General features: G+C 54.9%; 2 protein-coding genes and 1 non-coding gene across 24 annotated transcripts in view; 2 read left to right on the top strand and 1 right to left on the bottom strand.

The window, feature by feature from the left end:
* Nucleotides 1–6,238, top strand: part of ACIN1 (apoptotic chromatin condensation inducer 1) — a 37,563-nt gene extending 31,325 nt beyond the window's left edge. For 6 of the 17 annotated variants that reach the window (XM_077940682.1, XM_077940676.1, XM_001105785.5 and 3 more), the window contains 9 exons: nucleotides 1,068–1,201; nucleotides 1,299–1,451; nucleotides 1,968–2,109; nucleotides 2,374–2,519; nucleotides 2,929–3,036; nucleotides 3,177–3,284; nucleotides 3,509–3,833; nucleotides 3,947–4,047; nucleotides 5,332–6,238. In XM_077940682.1, the coding sequence (XP_077796808.1) occupies nucleotides 1,068–1,201; nucleotides 1,299–1,451; nucleotides 1,968–2,109; nucleotides 2,374–2,519; nucleotides 2,929–3,036; nucleotides 3,177–3,284; nucleotides 3,509–3,833; nucleotides 3,947–4,047; nucleotides 5,332–5,658 (1,544 nt within the window). In that variant the 3' untranslated portion in view covers nucleotides 5,659–6,238. The remainder of the gene's footprint in view (nucleotides 1–1,067; nucleotides 1,202–1,298; nucleotides 1,452–1,967; nucleotides 2,110–2,373; nucleotides 2,520–2,928; nucleotides 3,037–3,176; nucleotides 3,285–3,508; nucleotides 3,834–3,946; nucleotides 4,048–5,331) is intronic. The other 11 variants (XM_077940683.1, XM_077940677.1, XM_077940679.1 and 8 more) reach the window with 3 other exon arrangements.
* LOC114679672 (uncharacterized) lies at nucleotides 2,170–7,243 on the bottom strand. The gene is made up of 2 exons (XR_013396116.1): nucleotides 6,914–7,243; nucleotides 2,170–3,293 (listed from the first exon to the last, which is right to left on the bottom strand). It is a non-coding gene; the product is annotated as an uncharacterized LOC114679672 (transcript).
* Nucleotides 7,244–7,258: 15 nt separating this feature from the next.
* CDH24 (cadherin 24) lies at nucleotides 7,259–17,606 on the top strand. 6 transcript variants are annotated; one of them, XR_013396104.1, is made up of 14 exons: nucleotides 7,259–7,395; nucleotides 8,715–8,766; nucleotides 8,941–9,264; nucleotides 9,444–9,738; nucleotides 9,929–10,048; nucleotides 10,123–10,290; nucleotides 10,465–10,652; nucleotides 11,039–11,292; nucleotides 12,179–12,315; nucleotides 14,847–14,968; nucleotides 15,052–15,163; nucleotides 15,415–15,663; nucleotides 16,194–17,212; nucleotides 17,299–17,606. XR_013396104.1 is itself a non-coding variant. In XM_077940687.1 (13 exons), the coding sequence occupies exons 2-13, from the start codon at nucleotides 9,064–9,066 to the stop codon at nucleotides 16,691–16,693; spliced, it is 2,460 nt and encodes an 819-aa protein (XP_077796813.1). In that variant the 5' UTR covers nucleotides 7,259–7,395; nucleotides 8,941–9,063; the 3' UTR covers nucleotides 16,694–17,606. The 6 variants fall into 6 exon arrangements, 4 of the variants coding, with proteins under 4 accessions (XP_077796813.1, XP_077796815.1, XP_028707243.1 ...); XR_003731520.2 differs by lacking the exon at nucleotides 8,715–8,766; XM_077940687.1 differs by lacking the exon at nucleotides 8,715–8,766 and adding an exon at nucleotides 12,687–12,800 and having other exon boundaries at nucleotides 16,194–17,606.
* Nucleotides 17,607–18,904: the final 1,298 nt, after the last annotated feature.

Here is an 18,904-nt window from a genome sequence, read left to right as displayed (position 1 = left end):
GCCTCCCAGGTCCCAGTTCAAGCAGTTCTCCTCAGCCTCCTCAGTAGCTGGGATTAGAGGCACGTGCCACCATGCCCAACTAATTTTTGTATTTTTAATAGAGATGGGATTTCATCATGTTGGCCAGGCTGGTCTTGAACTCCTGACCTCGTGATCTGCCTGCCTCGTCTCCCAAAGTGTTGGGATTACAGGCATGAGCCATCGCGCTTGACCTTGTTTATGGGTTATTCTAAGAGCGCACCCGAGGAAATGAAAGTGCCCCACACCTCAAACAGTAACAATTTTAACATTTTCCCCAATGAGGAACTCTAGATTACAAAAGTATAATAGATGTTTATAACTTAAATATCAATCTGTGGTGTGAAAATTAAAGGAAGACCAGATCCCATCATGATCTTAGTTCTTGCTTAGATGTTAGTATCACGTAGTGTTCTTGTTTCTTCTGCATTCACATGTCCTTCTCAGTTTTTCTTCCACACTACTTAAGATACTACTGTCTACTATTAAAAGTTTAAACAGCTCATCATACTAGCTACCCCTCCCTTACTGCTTTTAGATCAGTAGTTTCTATCAGGAAGGGACCTCAGCCCTTTTAGTGTTCAGTCTGAAGCCATGGTTTCCCAGTTCCCAGATATGATTTCTTTTCTTTTCTTTTCTTTTCTTTTTTAATTTTCTTTAAGACGGAGGCTTGCTCTGTTGCCAGGCTGGAGTGCAGTCAGTGGCACAATCTCGGCTCACTGCAACCTCCACCTCCCAGGTTCAAGCAATTCTCCTGCCTCAGCGCCCTGAGTAGCTGAGATTACAGGCGTGCACCACAACGCCCGGCTAATTTTTGTATTTTTAGTAGAGATGGGGTTTCACCATGTTGGTCAGGCTGGTCTCCTGACCTCATGATCCACCCGCCTCAGCCTCCCAAAGTGTTGGGATTACATGCGTGAGTCACCACACCCACACACTGATTTCTTTAACCTCCAAAACTCCAGCCAGGGGTAACCTGTAGGTATTATGGTTTGAACTAGCAGAGGTCCTGAGACCATCTAACTGTTGGGTCTATTTCTTGGGGACAGCAGCTACCAAGGGGGTGCCAGCTGGAAACAGTGACACAGAGGGGGGCCAGCCTGGTCGGAAACGACGTTGGGGAGCCAGCACAGCCACCACACAGAAGAAACCTTCCATCAGTATCACCACTGAATCACTCAAGGTGAGGTGGGAGGAGCCAGGGAAGGGAGGATGAGACCTGTTAAGGTGGGAGTAGACATGGGCCCAGTGTAACGGGGTGGGGGGTATCTGTGTCCCAGAGCCTCATCCCCGACATCAAACCCCTGGCGGGGCAGGAGGCTGTTGTGGATCTTCATGCTGATGACTCTCGCATCTCTGAGGATGAGACAGAGCGTAATGGCGATGATGGGACCCATGACAAGGGGCTGAAAATATGCCGGACAGTCACTCAGGTAAGGCTTCTGCACCCCAGTGTCGGGAGGAAGGTGGGAGCAGTAGATGCAGAGCAGCCAGCTGAGGAGCTGAGATAAAGTCTTTGGAGGGAACTTTCCTGTCTGTGCAGAGGGTTGGGTTGATTGACACTTTCAGGGGTCAGACTACCAAATCCAGCTGGCTACCTGTTATAAATAAAGTTTTATTGGAACACAACCACACCATTCACTTTTGTCTGTGGCTGTTTGTTCACTGCAACATCACCGGAGTTGAGTAGTTGCAACAGACTATGTGGCCTGCAAAACCTGAAGTACTGCTTTGCTCTACAGAAAAAATTTACCAACTCCTGCCTTAGTTTTCCTCAAGGCAAAGTTGAGGTACTAACAATCCCAGGATCTAGTAGAGGTGAGCTGGATAATGAAATACCCCTAGCGGAAGGAACATGCTAAGTTGACTGTTGCTCTCACCAGGGAACCAGAGGCTGAAAAGAATATGCCAGTTTGGTGTTTAACAGACCTGCTGTGTTCTCTTGATAGGTAGTACCTGCAGAGGGCCAGGAGAATGGGCAAAGAGAAGAAGAGGAAGAAGAGAAGGAACCTGAAGCAGAACCTCCTGTACCTCCCCAGGTGTCAGTAGAGGTGGCCTTGCCCCCACCTGCAGAGCATGAAGTAAAGAAAGGTGAGTGACGCTTTTCGTATATCATATCTTTCTCCTACATATGAAGTAAGCTACTTGAGGGCCAGATTTGACTCTGTTTAATCTTTGAATCTCCATGATGAGGTTAGCCTAGCACAGTACTTTGCAGATTATAGGTGCTCTACACGTTTAGATGAAGGAGTGGCTGCTTGGTATAAAAGAAGGGGAACCGTGATAGTTATGTTGAAAGTGAAACAAGCCAGTATTGATTCCTACCAAAAGCTGTTCTTGTGGTCTTCTTCATAGTGACTTTAGGAGATACCTTAACTCGACGTTCCATTAGCCAGCAAAAGTCCGGAGTTTCCATTACAATTGATGACCCAGTCCGAACTGCCCAGGTGCCCTCCCCACCCCGGGGCAAGATTAGCAACATTGTCCATATCTCCAATTTGGTAAGTCATTGTTTCTCACATCCCAGCTGGCTTAGTGGTTAAGTTTGAGCTTTAGGCTTACACTTCTTAGGTTCCACTCATAGTTGAACTGGTCTACCAATAGATTAAGTTACTCACTGATCTTGAGTGAGTTACTTAACCTATTTACCCATCTAAAAATGAAGGGGAAAAGCTGTCGCCCTGCAGGGTTGTTTTGAGGACTTGCAGAGGGCCTCATATACAATGTCTCAGTGCTGGGAAGCACCACCACTCTTCTCACATTCTTACTGCAAGGTTCCTAAACTCTCTGCCCTCACCCAAACCTTGAAACTATAGTCCTGTGACAGCAGCTTGGGAAATCTAAAGATTGGCTGTATGGGTGGTGGTCTTGCCTTCTTCAAGACCCTGAAAGTCTTATTTTCATTGGCAGGTCCGTCCTTTCACTTTAGGCCAGCTAAAGGAGTTGTTGGGGCGCACAGGAACCTTGGTGGAAGAGGCCTTCTGGATTGACAAGATCAAATCTCATTGCTTTGTAACGGTGAGGGGAAGAAGCTGATTCTATAGGTCATGGCATATATTTCCTTTTGTGACCAGTGTGGGCAGGTTTAAGGGTGTTGCAGCAAGTGGGAAGGGTTGCAGACACACTGTGACCCTCCATCTTCTCCCTTCCTCCACCAGTACTCAACAGTAGAGGAAGCTGTTGCCACCCGCACAGCTCTGCATGGGGTCAAATGGCCCCAGTCCAATCCCAAATTCCTTTGTGCTGACTATGCCGAGCAAGATGAGGTAAGAAACCTAGGGAGAGGAAGGAGGGGAGGGGCAGGGGAAGCCATTAGCTGCTAGATTTCAGCAGAGATCCCTGCCAGACCTTGAGATTCTGTTCTTTCCTGTTCTTCCCTGGCTTTGGTTCCTTTAATTGTACCATGGGGCTTCAAAGTGGTACCTGGGCTCCTTGAGTGGGAGTGATACCACCTCTATCCTGACTGTTCTTGTCCCTTCTCTCCCCACAGCTGGATTATCACCGAGGCCTCTTGGTGGACCGTCCCTCTGAAACTAAGACAGAGGAGCAGGGGATACCACGGCCCCTGCACCCCCCACCCCCACCCCCGGTCCAGCCACCACAGCACCCCCGGGCAGAGCAGCGGGAGCAGGAACGGGCAGTGCGGGAACAGTGGGCAGAGCGGGAACGGGAAATGGAGCGGCGGGAGCGGACTCGATCAGAGCGTGAATGGGATCGGGACAAAGTTCGGGAAGGGCCCCGTTCCCGATCAAGGTCCCGTGACCGCCGCCGCAAGGAACGCGCAAAGTCTAAAGAAAAGAAGAGTGAGAAGAAAGGTAGGTACTTAGCTATGGGGTACGCATACCCACTAGTAGGTGGGAAAGGGACCCAGATGGGATGGGACAGAGGGTCAGATGCATCAAATCTGGTTCACTTTTTTCTACCTCAGAGAAAGCCCAGGAGGAACCACCTGCCAAGCTGCTGGATGACCTTTTCCGAAAGACCAAGGCAGCTCCCTGCATCTATTGGCTCCCACTAACTGACAGCCAGGTGAGTGCTCTCCTTGGTGCCCTGCTCCCTAGTGGCACCGAGGCTTGAGGTCAGGGTGAGGGGAGATTCATGTGACTGTGGGAGTGAGTTGGCCCAAGTACTTACTAGCTTTAGGCTAAAGGGGAAAAAACTAAGCATCACAAAAAGGCAGTTTTCAGTTAATTGGTATACCATAGAGAAACCAGACCAAGGAGGGTAATGATGGACACACAGCAGCTGAGGTTTGTGGATGTCTGGGAAGCTGGCTGTGCCAACCAAGCTTCTTAGAACTTGATTTTAGGCAGTGTGTGGTGGCTCACGCCTGTAATGCGAGCACTTTGGGAGGCCAAGTTGGGTGAATCACCTCAGGTCAGGAGTTCCAGACCAGGCTGGCCAACATGGAAACCCTGTCTCTACTAAAAATACAAAAATTAGCCAGGCGCGGTTGCAGGTGCCTGTAATCCCAGCTTCTTGGGAGGCTGAGGAGGAGAATTGCTTGAACGCAGGAGGCGGAGCTTGCAGTGAGCAAAGATTGTGCCATTGCACTCCAGCCTGGGCAACAAGAACAAAACTCTGTCTTGGACAATAATAAAAAAAAGAACTTGACTCTATTTAGCTGAGAAATTGTGTTTTATAAATTCATTTCCCTGCTTTTTAAGTTTTTGCATTTTTAATTTAGTTTCTTAGTAACAGTCCTTTTAGGAATTTTCGGCTTATGCTACTCAAAAAAGATTTGTTCACATCTATGCTGATGGTAGGGAGTTGGGGAAACACCAAGGGCCAGGCATGGGTGGTGCCAGTACCTGTCAATGTGTGTAAAAGTTGAAACATGGTGGCCAGGCGTGGTGGCTCACGCCTGTAATCCCAGCACTTTGGGAAGCTGAGGTGGGTGGATCACCTGAGGTCAGGAGTTTGATACCAGCCTGGCCAACATGGTGAAACCCCATCTCTACTAAAAATAACGAAACTTAGTGGGGCATGGTGGCAGACACCTGTAATCCCAGCTACTAGGGAGGCTGAGGTGGGAGAATCGTTTGAACTTGGGAGTCAGAGGCTGCAGTGAGCCAAGATAGCACCACTGCACTCCAGCCTGGGCAACAGAGTAAGACTGTCTCAAGAAGGAAAAAAAAAAAAGGCTGAAACTTGGAGAAAGGTGCTCTAAGAAAGGATGCAATTGCTGAACCCCCAAACCCTTCCTGCTTAACTGAAAAGCTGATCCTGAGCTAGGAGGCGGGGTCCAGGCACAAATGGAGGCTGTGACCAGGACTGAGCTGCCTACTCTGTGCCTTTCCTACCTGGCTGCAGATCGTTCAGAAGGAGGCAGAGCGGGCCGAACGGGCCAAGGAGCGGGAGAAGCGGCGAAAGGAGCAAGAAGAAGAAGAGCAAAAGGAGCGGGAGAAGGAAGCCGAGCGTGAACGGAACCGGCAGCTGGAGCGAGAGAAACGTCGGGAGCACAGTCGGGAGAGGGACAGGGAGAGAGAGAGAGAAAGAGAGCGGGACAGGGGGGACCGAGATCGGGATAGGGAAAGGGACCGAGAACGAGGCAGAGAAAGGGATCGCAGGGACACCAAGCGGCACAGCAGAAGCCGGAGTCGGAGCACACCTGTGCGGGACCGGGGTGGGCGCCGCTAGCGGGGAAAACACTAGAGCTGCAGGTACCAGCCACTCGGCCCCAGGGGGTTACGGCCACAGAGGGATAGGCACAGTCTCCACCACCCTGGAGCCAAGGGTCTTTCACACCACCTGCCCCTACATACATACCAAATGGAACGGTGGCTATCCTTTCCCCCCAAACACACCCCCTTAACCTATCTCTTGGGACAGCCCTCCCCTCCCTCTCATTTCCCATTAAGTCTGAGAGGCAAGAGCTAGGTTAGGCAAGGAGGCGGTTGGCCAGAGATGGGGAACAGCCAGGTGCCCTAGTCCTCTGATTTTTCCTCCATCCTGCTTACCACCTCCCTGGGTACTTACAGCCTTCTCTTGGGAACAGCCGGGGCCAGGACTGGGTCACCTATGAGCTGAATCAGCATCTCCTCCTGAGTCCCAGGGCCCCTGCAGTTCCCAGTCTCTTCTGTCCTGCAGCCCTTGTCTCTTTCCCACAGGTTCCACTTTATATCCACCTTTTCCTTTTGTTCAATTTTTATTTTTATTTTTTTTATTATTAAATGATGTGGTCTATGGAAAAAAAATAAAAATCTGACTTAGTTTTAAACTGTGTGAGTGGCTTTCGTTGGGCAGGTTAAGCCACACTGTGGATATCTGTAGCCTGGAGTAGGAGTTGCTCCCATACCATGTGTTCCTTTAGGCTGACTGCCTCCTGCTTACTGAAACAGGAACTTCCCACTGTCTTCCATCCCCTGCCTTGGCCCTGACCAGCCCAAAGCTGTGGACCTTCCTCATTTGGGAAGGCCCCACTGGGAAATGGGGCAACCTGTGTCCGTGGCGGCACCCCAGCAGGGCTAGGAGGGTGGGTTCTCCTCTGGTTCATGGTCCTGTGCACGGTTAAATCAGGGATTTGATCACCTGCCTGCCACCTTGGTGTTTCCCACAACTGCCGCCAGGGGGCAGCAGCTCCTCGCTCTGTTGGCCCCGGTAACCGAGCTTCCCAAAAAGGGCTCTACTGCCCGCCTCCGCCCTCCCGCCGATGTCGTGCTTCTGTCCCCGAACCGCTCCCTGGGCCCGGGCCTCGGACTCTCTGGACCCTTGCCGTCCTTAAGTGTCCCCCAGCTGACCTGCTACCGTGCTCTCCACGGGCTCTCAAAACGCCACCGCCTTGCAGATGGAATCCCCATCAGTCCCAAAAGCCAGACAGGAACCGGGAGCCCGGAGCCCGGAGCCGGGTCTCTCCGCAGTGGGCTCGGAATTCCCCACCTCACAGTGCGCTCACCCGTTGTCCGCTGCGGGCGGCAGGCTGGCAGCTTCGCGTTCCCGGGTGCACCCGCCCCGCCAGCTCTTCGGAAATGGCCGGGCGCCGTGGCCTGGACGTCCTCCCGCCCGAGTGCTCTGCCGGGCGCTGCGGGCCCAGTCCGGGAGGGGCGCCACATCTGTATGCGCCCCGCAGCCCAGGAGCGCCGAGGGGGCGGACGCGCGGCGCCGCCTCCGCCCCCGCCGCGCGGGCCCGGCTGGCCGGGGAGGGTCGGAGGCTGGGCTCTTCTCTCCCGCGCGGCGCGGAGCCGCCTCGTTTCTCCGCAGGCGGAGCCTCCTTCCCCCGCCCCCTCCGTCTCGCTCCCTTGTTCTCGCCGGGGCCGCTCAGACCTGCAGCGGAGCCGCGGCGCCCGCTCCAATCGGCTCGGGGCTGCGCCCCCGGGACCGGGCGACGGGGGCGGGCGGGGGTGCTTCCCGCCGGCCTGGGCCCCTCGGCAGTGCCAGGTAAGGGCGCCTGCCCCGGAGCAGGGGTCGGGAATCCGCGGAGGGGCAGCAGGGGGCCCGCAGCCAGGGGGTCTTCGGAGGGGTGCGCTCCGTGGCTGGGAACCCGCTGCCTACTCCCTTCTCCCGCGCTCTGCCTCTTTCCCTTCTCCCCTCGCACCTCTCTCCCTCTTTCTTCTCTCGATTTCTCTTCACCCTTCCTTCTCTGCCTGTTTGCCTTCCTTATCCCTTCCCTCTATCTCCCAACCCTTCCCTCACCCTCTTGTCCTTTTTCCATCTCCTCTCCCTCTTTGCCTTTTTCTTTCTCTACCTTTCTCCCCTTTGCTGTCTTTCTCTTTTCTCTTTCTTGCTCTCCTTTCCCTCCCTCTCCTCTCCCCTTCCTGCTATCCTGTTTCCCACTCCTCTATCTCCTTCCTTCTCGCCTCCTCATCCCGCCTTCTCTCTGGTCCCCAGCTTTCCTCCGGCTTCCCCCTTCCCTCGGGAGCAAAGGGACTGTCAGGTGTATGTCTGCTCTGAGGGAGGAGGGGCAGAAGCCACAGCTACCTGAGGGGTCCCCCCACCCACCCCTGGGAGAAAGGACAGCAGTGGGAAGGGTCTCCTCTCTAGCTCCCTTCCCGCGGCCCCTCCCTGCCTCCACCCCTCCTGTCTGCTCCTTCTCCCAGAATTAAGTTCCTGAGGCCTGACTTGACACCCCCGAAGCTGAGAGCTGCCACTGCCTGCCCGGAACTGCCCCGGGTGACCTGTTTCCAAGCCTGGCCCCTAGGACTCCTCTCTACCTTCAGACACCCAGGCTGCTGCCCTGGTCTCTCTCATTCTGTCTCTTGCCACTGTTCTGTTTCTGTCTCTCATCCAGTCATTTCTGTCTCTGCTGGACAGTCCCTGAGTCAGTCTAGCTGTCAGTCATGCTGTATCTCTAGCCTCTGGGTCGGCCTCCCTCCCCGGTCACCTCCCCCTGTCCCCCACCCTGTATCCTCTTCCTTCAGCTCTGGCTCCCAACTCCTGTCTCATGAGCCCAGTCCCCCTTCAAGGACTGCACTGGCAGTGTGGGCTGGAGACAGGGCCTAGAGAAGTGGGGCTCCCCCTTGTGGGAGGGACTTTCTCCCACTCTCAACCCCACCTGAGGCTGCTCTCCTTGTCATCTCATCCTGACCCTAGACACCTTAAGGCCACACCTCCATGAATCCCAACTCTGTAATTTTAAGCCCTTTCTCTGGTAGCCCCGCCTCCTCCAATACCTGGCTACATGCCCAACCTGGGAGGACAGAGACCAGATTTGGGATTCCAAGCCCTCCCAGCATCCCCTCTGCTGTGTTCCTCCCCAGTTCTCTACTCGGAGTTGACTGACCAGAGATTTATCAGCTTGGAGAGCTGGAGGTGAATACATGCAGAGCCTGGGTAGAGGAAAGATCAGCCTCTCTGCTCTGTGTGTTAGTCTGAGTTCTGGGCAGTGGAGTGTCTCGTTCCTTGGAGGTCTGGTCTTCAGCATCTAATTCTGGGGGGAGGAGGGCTAGGGGTTTCCTTGAGCCTGAGCAGCTGCTTGTCCTGCAGGTGTGGATCCATGGGGTAGCCTCAACGCATCTTCCCCTCCGCCCCAGCTGCTCATGGGCCACGTGGCCTGGCCCGGCCTCGGCACCCAGGGCCAGTGAACAGAGCCCTGGCTGGAGTCCAAACATGTGGGGCCTGGTGAGGCTCCTGCTGGCCTGGCTGGGTGGCTGGGGATGCATGGGGCGTCTGGCAGCCCCAGCCCGGGCCTGGGCAGGGTCCCGGGGACACCCAGGGCCTGCTCTGCTGCGGACTCGAAGGAGCTGGGTCTGGAACCAGTTCTTTGTCATTGAGGAATATGCTGGTCCAGAGCCTGTCCTCATTGGCAAGGTAAGGATGACCCCTCCCATGTCTACTCTGACACGAGGCCCTTAGGCCCTGCCCTGCAACTTCATCACTTCTGCAATGACCTTGGTCCCTCAGGACTCCCAACGCTCTACCCAAACCTAGACTCTTTAACCCTGTCTCTGTACTTGGAGCCCTCTGCCATCTTTTCCTGACCCCTGCAGCTGCACTCGGATGTTGACCGGGGAGAGGGCCGCACCAAGTACCTGTTGACCGGGGAGGGGGCAGGCACCGTATTTGTGATTGATGAGGCCACAGGCAATATTCACGTTACCAAGAGCCTTGACCGGGAGGAAAAGGCACAATATGTGCTACTGGCCCAAGCCGTGGACCGAGCCTCCAACCGGCCCCTGGAGCCCCCATCAGAGTTCATCATCAAAGTGCAAGACATCAACGACAATCCACCCATTTTTCCCCTTGGACCCTACCATGCCACCGTGCCCGAGATGTCCAATGTCGGTGAGCACCCCAGCTCTCAGTGCCCCAGTTTCCGTCTTCTGGAGCTCTCTCACCTCTCCTTCCCTTCTTGTTGTCTGCCCCAGAACCTGCCCCCTTCAGTTCAGCCTCCCTCATGTCTGCATCCCCCCGTCTGCTATTCTTCCCCATCCTGCCCTGCTGCTGCTGAATGGGGTGCTGGCATCCCCCACAGGGACATCAGTGATCCAGGTGACTGCTCACGATGCTGATGACCCCAGCTATGGGAACAGCGCCAAGCTGGTGTACACTGTTCTGGATGGACTGCCTTTCTTCTCTGTGGACCCCCAGACTGGTGAGGATGGAGCTTGGGAGCCCGGTGGGGCAGCCAAGGGGACAGACACCCTCTGACCCAGCGTGTCTCCCTAGGAGTGGTGCGTACAGCCATCCCCAACATGGACCGGGAGACACAGGAGGAGTTCTTGGTGGTGATCCAGGCTAAGGACATGGGCGGCCACATGGGGGGGCTGTCAGGCAGCACTACGGTGACCGTCACACTCAGCGATGTCAACGACAATCCCCCCAAGTTCCCACAGAGTAAGGGGCCATTGCTGCCACCTGAGCCATCCTTTGACCACCCCACCCGTACAGTGTCTGGAGAAACCTTCCCTCCTCGCCTCCTCCCCAGCCAGACCCTGGGAGAAGAAAGTGCTATGGGGAGGGAGGAGGGCTGGGGACCTCTCTAAGGTGTCTCCCCTCTGTCACCCCAAGGCCTATACCAGTTCTCCGTGGTGGAGACAGCTGGACCTGGCACGCTGGTGGGCCGGCTCCGGGCCCAGGACCCAGACCTGGGGGACAACGCCCTGATGGCATACAGCATCCTGGATGGGGAGGGGTCCGAGGCCTTCAGCATCAGCACAGACTCCCAGGGTCGAGACGGGCTCCTCACTGTCCGCAAGGTTAGTCTCCTGCCTGTTAATGCTTTCTCTTAGACCTGCCTCCTGCTGACCCATAGGGCACATATTTAACTGTTCTTCTAGAACAGACTCAGGATCTCTCTGTTGGAGCTTAGAGATCATGGTCACCTCCTCATCTTTCAGATGAGGCCCTGGGGCTTAGAAAGAAGAAGTGACAAGTCTATGATGGAGCTAGGGGCAGACCTAGAGTTACTAAGTAATCTGCCGTGCATCCTGACCACCAAGGCCACTGTCCCTCTAGTGCCACCTCTCCTCACATGAGGACTGAGCACTGCATGCATGTGGAGGGGACTTGTCACCGTCCAAGAGCCTGGGACCTGCCCTGGTTTCCACACACCTCGCTTTTTCTCTCTCTCCCCTCACTGTAGCCCCTAGACTTCGAGAGCCGGCGCTCCTACGCCTTCCGTGTCGAGGCCACCAACACGCTCATCGACCCAGCCTATCTGCGGCGAGGGCCCTTCAAGGATGTGGCCTCTGTGCGTGTGGTGGTGCAAGATGCCCCAGAGCCACCTGCCTTCACCCAGGCTGCCTACCACCTGACCGTGCCCGAGAACAAGGCCCCAGGGACCCTGGTAGGCCAGATCTCAGCGGCTGACCTGGACTCCCCTGCCAGCCCAATCAGGTAGGTGAGCTGGGGTGTGGGCTGGGGAGCCAGATGGCAGGCTATTCCCACCCAGAGAATGAGTAAATGTGCCCCCTACCTTATAGCAAATCACTCATATCCCAGCAAAAGCCTCCCTCCCTGCAGCTGGGCTTGCTAGTCTACAGGTCTGGGTGCCAGGGGAGAGCCGGAGGGCCTGGCTGACCATTCTTCAACCCTCTATCCATCCCTCTGGGTAGATAATGGTGGCACCTCCCAGTGGCAGTGCAAGCAGATGTAATCTCATTTGATAAGTGGATCTCTATTGATCACTCCCAAAGTGCTTCACAGTTTACCCCCTTGCTGATACTGAATTCTCACAACAGCCCCGTGAAGTGGGTGTTCTCATCACCAGTTGTTTTAGAAGCCAGCCATGAGTGGTCACACAGTTGGTAAGTGGCAGAACAGCCACTCTTTCCCCCTCCCCGGCCAGCATCCCTGTCACAGCTCTGTGAGGGAGGTACTGGTGTCATTCCCATTTTTCAATTGAGTAAACAGAGGTTAAACGATTTGCCCTAAGTCACATAGCTAGTCCAAGGCAGAGCTGGGCTGAAACACAGGTCCCTGGGTTCTCAGAACAGGGCCCAGAAGTCTGAAAGTCAAGGTCTGTTTATCCCTCTTCTACTCCCTTCTGTATCTTCTCCCCCTCCCCCTATGAAGCCCGGTGGCCCTGAGTCTTAACAGGTGTTTAATGGTGGTGATCCCCCAGGGATATATGCCTTTTAAGGGGACTCCAACCTGAATTATGGCTCTGCCCAGAGGAGTCATGAGGTCTGGCAAGGTGAACAGAGGGAAGAAAGAAGGGAAGGGGTGGAACAAGCTGTGGTACCGCCCCAGATCAGCCCCAGCATCTCTCTCCCTTCCCCAGATACTCCATCCTCCCCCACTCGGATCCGGAGCGTTGCTTCTCTATCCAGCCCGAAGAAGGGACCATCCACACAGCAGCACCCCTGGACCGCGAGGCTCGTGTCTGGCACAACCTCACTGTGCTGGCTACAGAGCTCGGTGAGGAGTCCAGGGCCCACAAGGCGGCAGCAGCCTCCTGGCCGAGGGGCTGTCCCTGGGTGTGGGGGTGGGGAAGGGTGCTCACTGCCATCACACCCTCACCAGCGTGTGGCCACTGTGTCCTAGCCTGGATCCGAGTCCTAGCCTGGATCTGGGTCCTAGCCTGGATCCTTGCTACCAGGTAGGGCAGGCCTCCTGGTCTCCTGGCCCCCTAGGCTGGGCTGGGCTGGCACAGTGGGTGTGCCTGAGCATTCTCCTGACCCTCAATTCATTCCCTTACTTGACTTGCTCCAACCCAGAAATAAACTAGACCTTACATAGCCCCCAATCTGTGTACTGACAGACCCCATCCTGCTCACTCTCTGCTTCAGGCTGGAGCTGGGGGCCAGAAAGGGGCTGGGTACCTCCTCTGGTTGCTAAGTGGAGCACACCAACAGCCCCACCCCAGATAAGCCCTGTTGGAAGCCCTGTGGGAATCCCCCAAGGTAGGGGAGTGGACACCCATAGGGAAAGGGAGGAGTGCCAGCTCCATATGCGGTCTCCCCCATCAGTCCGGCCAGCAGCGGGTTCAGCTGCCTCTGGGCAGCCCTAGCCCATAGAGACAGGGAGACCTCCCTCCCACTCTTCTGTGAATAGCCCCTTATCACCCCTGCGTATGCCCCAGGGGCTCCTCTACCCTTTTGTCTTCATACTGCATATGAAAATTGCCCTTGCATATATGGATATCTGAATGTGTCAGTGAAGAGCTCTATGAATGTGTACATGTGGGTATGTTCTCAGCCATGCATATAATTCCAAATGTGGGGAAAGTATGTAGATATACACACATATATATTTGTGGGTGTATATCTGTAATGGATATATATGTGTTTACAGTTGAGGGTACATAATTATATTTATATTAATTGTGCATATGTGTGATTGGATATGTATAGTGGTATGCACATGCAGCTGTTTGTATGTGTTTTGTGTATGTGGGCATTTGTGGACAGATAATTTACTACTTACTGTGTATCAGGCACTATCCATCTTCAAAATGGATTCATTCATTTAATCATCACCACAAGTTTATGAGGGAAGTATGATTATTTCCCCATTTAAAACAAGGAAACTCAGGCAAAGAGAAGTTAAGTAACTTCCCAAGGTCACATAGAGATTAAGTGGTGGAGCCATGAGACCCAGTCAGTGTGCAGAGTCTGAGCTGTTATCCCCACCATACTGCCTCTCAAATGTGTTTAATGCTATGTTTATGTTTCTATGTAATGTCTAGGGTTATGTTTCTGTACATGCTACTGTGTGCATAGTGATATGCACAGATACTACCTGGCGGTGCACATGTTATCTGTTAGTGCATGGATGGCCATGTGTGTGTGTCCGTGTACACACAGTATGTTTTTGGCTGCTTGTAGATACATAACTTTGTGTGTGTGTGTTTGTGTGTGTGTGTTTCCTGTCACTGTCTTCTCATTCTCCTGCCAAATCCTGCTCCTACCCTCACCCAGATACCAACTAGCAGCACTGGGCCCTTACTGCAGTGAAAAAGTAGACCCCCTCGCCATCCTCTCTCTGGGGTATCCCAATCCTTTTAGCCAGGTGATCCACTCAGCCTCCCCTGCCCATGCTGCAACCTCAGCCCCTTTCACCAGGCCCAGCCAGCTATCCCTCTGCCTAGGGGAAAGACTAAAGGAATTGGGAGACCCGGCCTAAGAGAGGTGACAGGGAGACACACTTTGCATTCTCTCTTGGAAGGCACTGGCAGTGAGAAGCAAGGTAGGGTAATGGTAGGTAGTCACCTCATGAAGGGATGGGTAAAGGTAGGGCCTGTGTCTGGCTGTGGTGCCCAAGCTGCCCTGGGCTCTGCACCCTGTAGATCATGCAGCTCCTTCCTACCCAAGGTCAACTCTAAGTGATGCTCATTGCTGTACTACAGCCTCCCAGACCTCTGATGGTGTGTGTGTGTGTGTGTGTGTGTGTGTGTGTGTGTGTGTGGTGTATATGTGTCTGTCCACCCCACTGGTGCTGTGCATGGCCTCTATGCGTGAAAATGCATTCTATGGGCTCTGGGTGTTGTCGGGGGATGTGGCACTGCATTCACTATGCGTATCAAACATCTGCTTCATGTACATTGCATTTGTTTTAAATGTTGAGTGTACATTGGATATATGGTATGAATGTGTTTTGTATATTCGTGGCTGTTGTCTGCATGCAACTTGTATGCACCTTCTATCTTTCATTTATGCTGCATGTGCCCTGCATGTGGGTTATTGTATATGTGTATCATGGCTGCGGCATTCCTGTTGAATGTTTATTGTGTATTGCATATATCTTGAGTATTACATGAATATTGTATGCACTTGGTATTGTTCCATTCATTCTACAACATTGCTTTCTACTTGTACATTACATGCATATTTCATGTGTTTCCTGTGCATGCTATATGCTGCATGTGGCATCCATGCCCATGCACCACATATGTTATGTGTAAACTGTGTGATGTGTGTGTGGTGTGTGTTTTGGTGTTCTGGCTTCAGACAGCTCTGCACAGGCCTCGCGCGTGCAAGTGACCATCCAGACCCTGGATGAGAATGACAATGCTCCCCAGTTGGCTGAGCCCTACGATACCTTTGTGTGTGACTCTGCAGCTCCTGGCCAGGTGAGCAACTGAGGCAGAGGGGTTGGGACATCAAGGCCTCCAGCAGCCCACTCCATACAAGGCCTCTCTCTTCCTCCTCCCAGCTGATTCAGGTCATCCAGGCCCTGGACAGAGATGAAGTTGGCAACAGTAGCCATGTCTCCTTTCAAGGTCCTCTGGGCCCCGATGCCAACTTTACTGTCCGGGACAACCGAGGTGGGTAGCCTCTTACAACTGTGTCCATACCTGCCTCTGTCCTCCTCTCCTCCTCCTCCACCCTTAGCCCAGCCTGCCTGACCCCTGCCCCACATGCCTGGGCCTTCTGCCCAACAGAAGATGGGTGTGGACTTACACTCATTTGTTGGCTCTTTGTAAACCTTCCCCATGGGAAGCTGGCTCTATGGGCTGGACCAATCCTACCTGGAAGGTGTCCCAGAAGATACCTCAACACCTTCCCTCTCCCACAGATGGCTCCGCCAGCCTGCTGCTGCCCTCCCGCCCTGCTCCACCCCGCCAGGCCCCCTACTTGGTTCCCATAGAACTGTGGGACTGGGGGCAGCCGGCACTGAGCAGCACTGCCACAGTGACTGTTAGTGTGTGCCGCTGCCAGCCTGACGGCTCTGTGGCATCCTGCTGGCCTGAGGCTCACCTCTCAGCTGCTGGGCTCAGCACCGGCGCCCTGCTTGCCATCATCACCTGTGTGGGTGCCCTGCTTGGTGAGTCAGGCGGCAGTGGGACAGAGCTGTGGGATCTGGGCCTGCAAGGGTGTGGAGAAGAACCAGGTTTCTGGACATAGGGAAATCCACCTTAGGGCTTGAACGACCGTCATGCCTGGATTTTCCCACCACCTGATGCATCCAAGAGAAAAGCTCTGGCCTCTATCCGTGACCTGCCAATCATAATGCCAATCATAATTGAGCCCCCTACTCTGTGCCAATTATGGTGCTGGGCACATCACTTGTGATATTTCATTTTATTGTGTCAGCAACCCTTAGAAGTAAATATATTTTCCCTATTTTCCACGCAAGTAATCTGAGGGGCAAATTGAGGCTTCAGAGAAGTCAAGCAACTTCCCATGGTCACACAGCGAGTAAGGGCTGAAGTCAGGATTCAATGCAAGGTTTGCTAGATGTCAGCCCCTAGCCACACGGCTTCTGTCACCTGATGGGTCAGCCGTTCACATGGAGACAGGCCGCCAGCTCCCGGCCCTGCTGGCTCAGGGCCTGTGTGCCCGTCTCTCGCGCAGCCCTGGTAGTGCTCTTCGTGGCCCTGCGGCGGCAGAAGCAGGAAGCATTGATGGTACTGGAGGAGGAGGACGTCCGAGAGAACATCATCACCTACGACGACGAGGGCGGCGGCGAGGAGGACACCGAGGCCTTCGACATCACGGCCCTGCAGAACCCGGACGGGGCGGCCCCCCAGGCGCCCGGCCCTCCCGCGCGCCGAGACGTGCTGCCCCGGGCTCGGGTGTCGCGCCAGCCCAGACCCCCCGGCCCCGCCGACGTGGCGCAGCTCCTGGTGCTGCGGCTCCGCGAGGCGGACGAGGACCCCAGCGTACCCCCGTACGACTCGGTACAGGTGTACGGCTACGAGGGCCGGGGCTCCTCCTGCGGCTCCCTCAGCTCCCTGGGATCCGGCAGCGAAGCCGGCGGCGTCCCCGGCCCCGCGGAGCCGCTGGACGACTGGGGTCCGCTCTTCCGCACCCTGGCGGAGCTGTATGGGGCCAAAGAGCCCCCGGCCCCCTGAGCGCCCGCGCTGGCCCGGCCCACCGCGCGGGGGCAGCCGGCACAGGCCCTCTGAGTGAGCCCCACGGGGTCCAGGCGGGCGGCAGCAGCCCAGGGGCCTCAGGCCTCCTCCCTGTCCCTGTGTCCCTCCTTGCTTCCCCGGGGCACCCTCGCTCTCACCTCCCTCCTCCTGAGTCGGTCTGTGTGTCTCTCTCCAGGAATCTTTGTCTCTATCTGTGACACACTCCTCTGTCCGGGCCTGGGTTTCCTGGCCCTGGCCCTGGCCCTGCGTTCTCTCACTGTGATTCCTCTCCTTCCTCCGTGGCTGTTTTGTCTCTGCAGTTCTGAAGTTCACACATAGTCTCCCTGTGTCTCCCTTGCCCATACACATGCTCTGTGTCTGCCTTCTGCCCACATCTCCTTTCCTTCTCTCTGGGTCCCTGTGACTGGCTTTTTGTTTTTTTTCTGTTGTCCATCCCAAAATCAAGAGAAACTTCCAGCCACTGCTGCCCACCCTCCTGCAGGGGATGCTGTGCCCCAGGTCAGTGCCTCTAGACTGTGGGGCAAGGCAGTGGATGAAGGCTCCCACTCCCTACTGCCTCTAAACTGGCTCCCCTGTCATTACAGACCTGCCTGCATGGTTCCATCCATCACTCATGGCCTCAGCCTCATCCTGGCTTCACTGGCCTCCAGCTGAGAGAGGGAACCAGCCCGCCTCCCAGGGCAAGAGCTCCAGCCTCCCGTGTGGCCGCCTCCCTGGAGCTCTGCCCAGCTGTCACCTTACCCTGGGCATCCCAGCCCTGGGCATTGTCTTGTGTGCTTCCTGAGGGAGTAGGGAAAGGAAAGGGGAAGGCGGCTGGGGAAGGGGAAAGAGGGAGGAAGGGGAGGGGCCTCCATCTCTAATTTCATAATAAACAAACACTTTATTTTGTAAAGCTGGAGCCCTGCTTCTGTTTTTGCACTCAGGTTTCTTTACAAAGCTTCATTGTCCCAAAGGATGGGAGGAGAGGCCTAGCCTATTTGCCTCCCAGTTCATTCTCCTTTCTCCTTGGGGGGAAAAGCCACTTCATGTCCTTCTAGATAGGGGAGGACTTGGGTTAATTCCATGAGTAAGGAGATGATGACTCCGCCTCACTCTCACCACCAACTTCCTGGGTTCTCTTAGTCTCAAGCTGTCCAAGGAAATTAAGATATAAGGATTCAGCCAGGCTCAGTGGCTCACATCTATAAATCCAGCAGTTTGGGAGGCTGAGACAGGTGGATCACTTGAGGTCAGGAGTTCAAGACCAGCCTGGCCAACAGTAGAAACCCCATCTCTACTAATAATACAAAAAATTAGCAGGGCATGGTTGCACATGTCTGTAGTCCCAGCTACTCAGGAGGCTGAGGCAGGAGAATCACTTGAATCTGGGAGGTGGAGGTTGCAGTGAGCCAAGATCGTCCCACTGGACTCCAGCCTGGGTGACAGAGCGAGACTCCGTCTCAAAAAAAAGATAGGGGGATTGTTCAGAGGGCAAGGTGGGCAGGAGAAGTAGAGGGTGAAGTGTGAGAGCTGCTGAGAAGAGGGCAGGAGGGATAAAAGACTAAGGGGAAGGGGTTTCTGGACTAGAAAAACAATGGGGGTGGCAGGCTGCAGTGGGGGCAAACCAGCCTTTCCTGGGGCTCGTAGTGCCAAGTGGGAAAAGGGTGGACCAGGGTGAGACAGTCACATTGAATCTGGGCCCGCTGCTCCCACCTTTAATTCTCCCGCAGGCCATGGTCTTAGTCTTTGCAGAACACAAAGGAGGAGGGAGAGGACCAGGGAGGCAGGCTGTTGAGAGACAGAAGCAGTCAACTGGGTGGGAGCTGAGCCAGAACTGCAAGCATCTCTCAATGTACAGAGAAGGAGTCCACTCAGGAGCCAGCATGAGAGCCCAGGCCTCTCAACTCCAGGGCTCCAGAGGCACGCACAAGTAGGCGAGGCAGGATAGGTCCTTGTGACTCCCCCTTCGTGTGGGGTACTGGCAGCTGGGGAAAGCTGCTTCAATGTGAACATACCTTCCCTCACACCTTCCCCACCTGCTTGATAAGGACAAGCAGGAGGTGGGAGAACAAGTCCCCTCCCTCCAGTGCTGGAGTTCAAGTCATTTACTCTGCTGAAGGATGGAACCCTGGACCTCTGACAGTCCAAGGGCTTGTGTAAGAGCCGGCTATACCCCCGAGCTCTCCAGAGACTGTGAGGAGGTAGGCACCC

Source organism: Macaca mulatta, chromosome 7 (genome assembly GCF_049350105.2).
Source record: "Macaca mulatta isolate MMU2019108-1 chromosome 7, T2T-MMU8v2.0, whole genome shotgun sequence".
Lineage (NCBI taxonomy): Eukaryota > Metazoa > Chordata > Mammalia > Primates > Cercopithecidae > Macaca > Macaca mulatta.
The sequence above is the reverse complement of the archived record's forward strand: the minus strand, read 5'-3'. Positions and strand labels throughout refer to the sequence as shown.

Coding starts and splice junctions, on each gene's coding strand:
- CDH24 (XM_077940687.1), top strand. CDS start 9,064: ATGTGGGGCCTGGTGAGGCTCCTGCTGGCCTGGCTGGGTGGCTGGGGA. Junction 10,291..10,464: donor TCCCCCCAAGTTCCCACAGA/GTAAGGGGCCAT, acceptor TGTCACCCCAAG/GCCTATACCAGTTCTCCGTG. Junction 14,969..15,051: donor ACTCTGCAGCTCCTGGCCAG/GTGAGCAACTGA, acceptor TCCTCCTCCCAG/CTGATTCAGGTCATCCAGGC.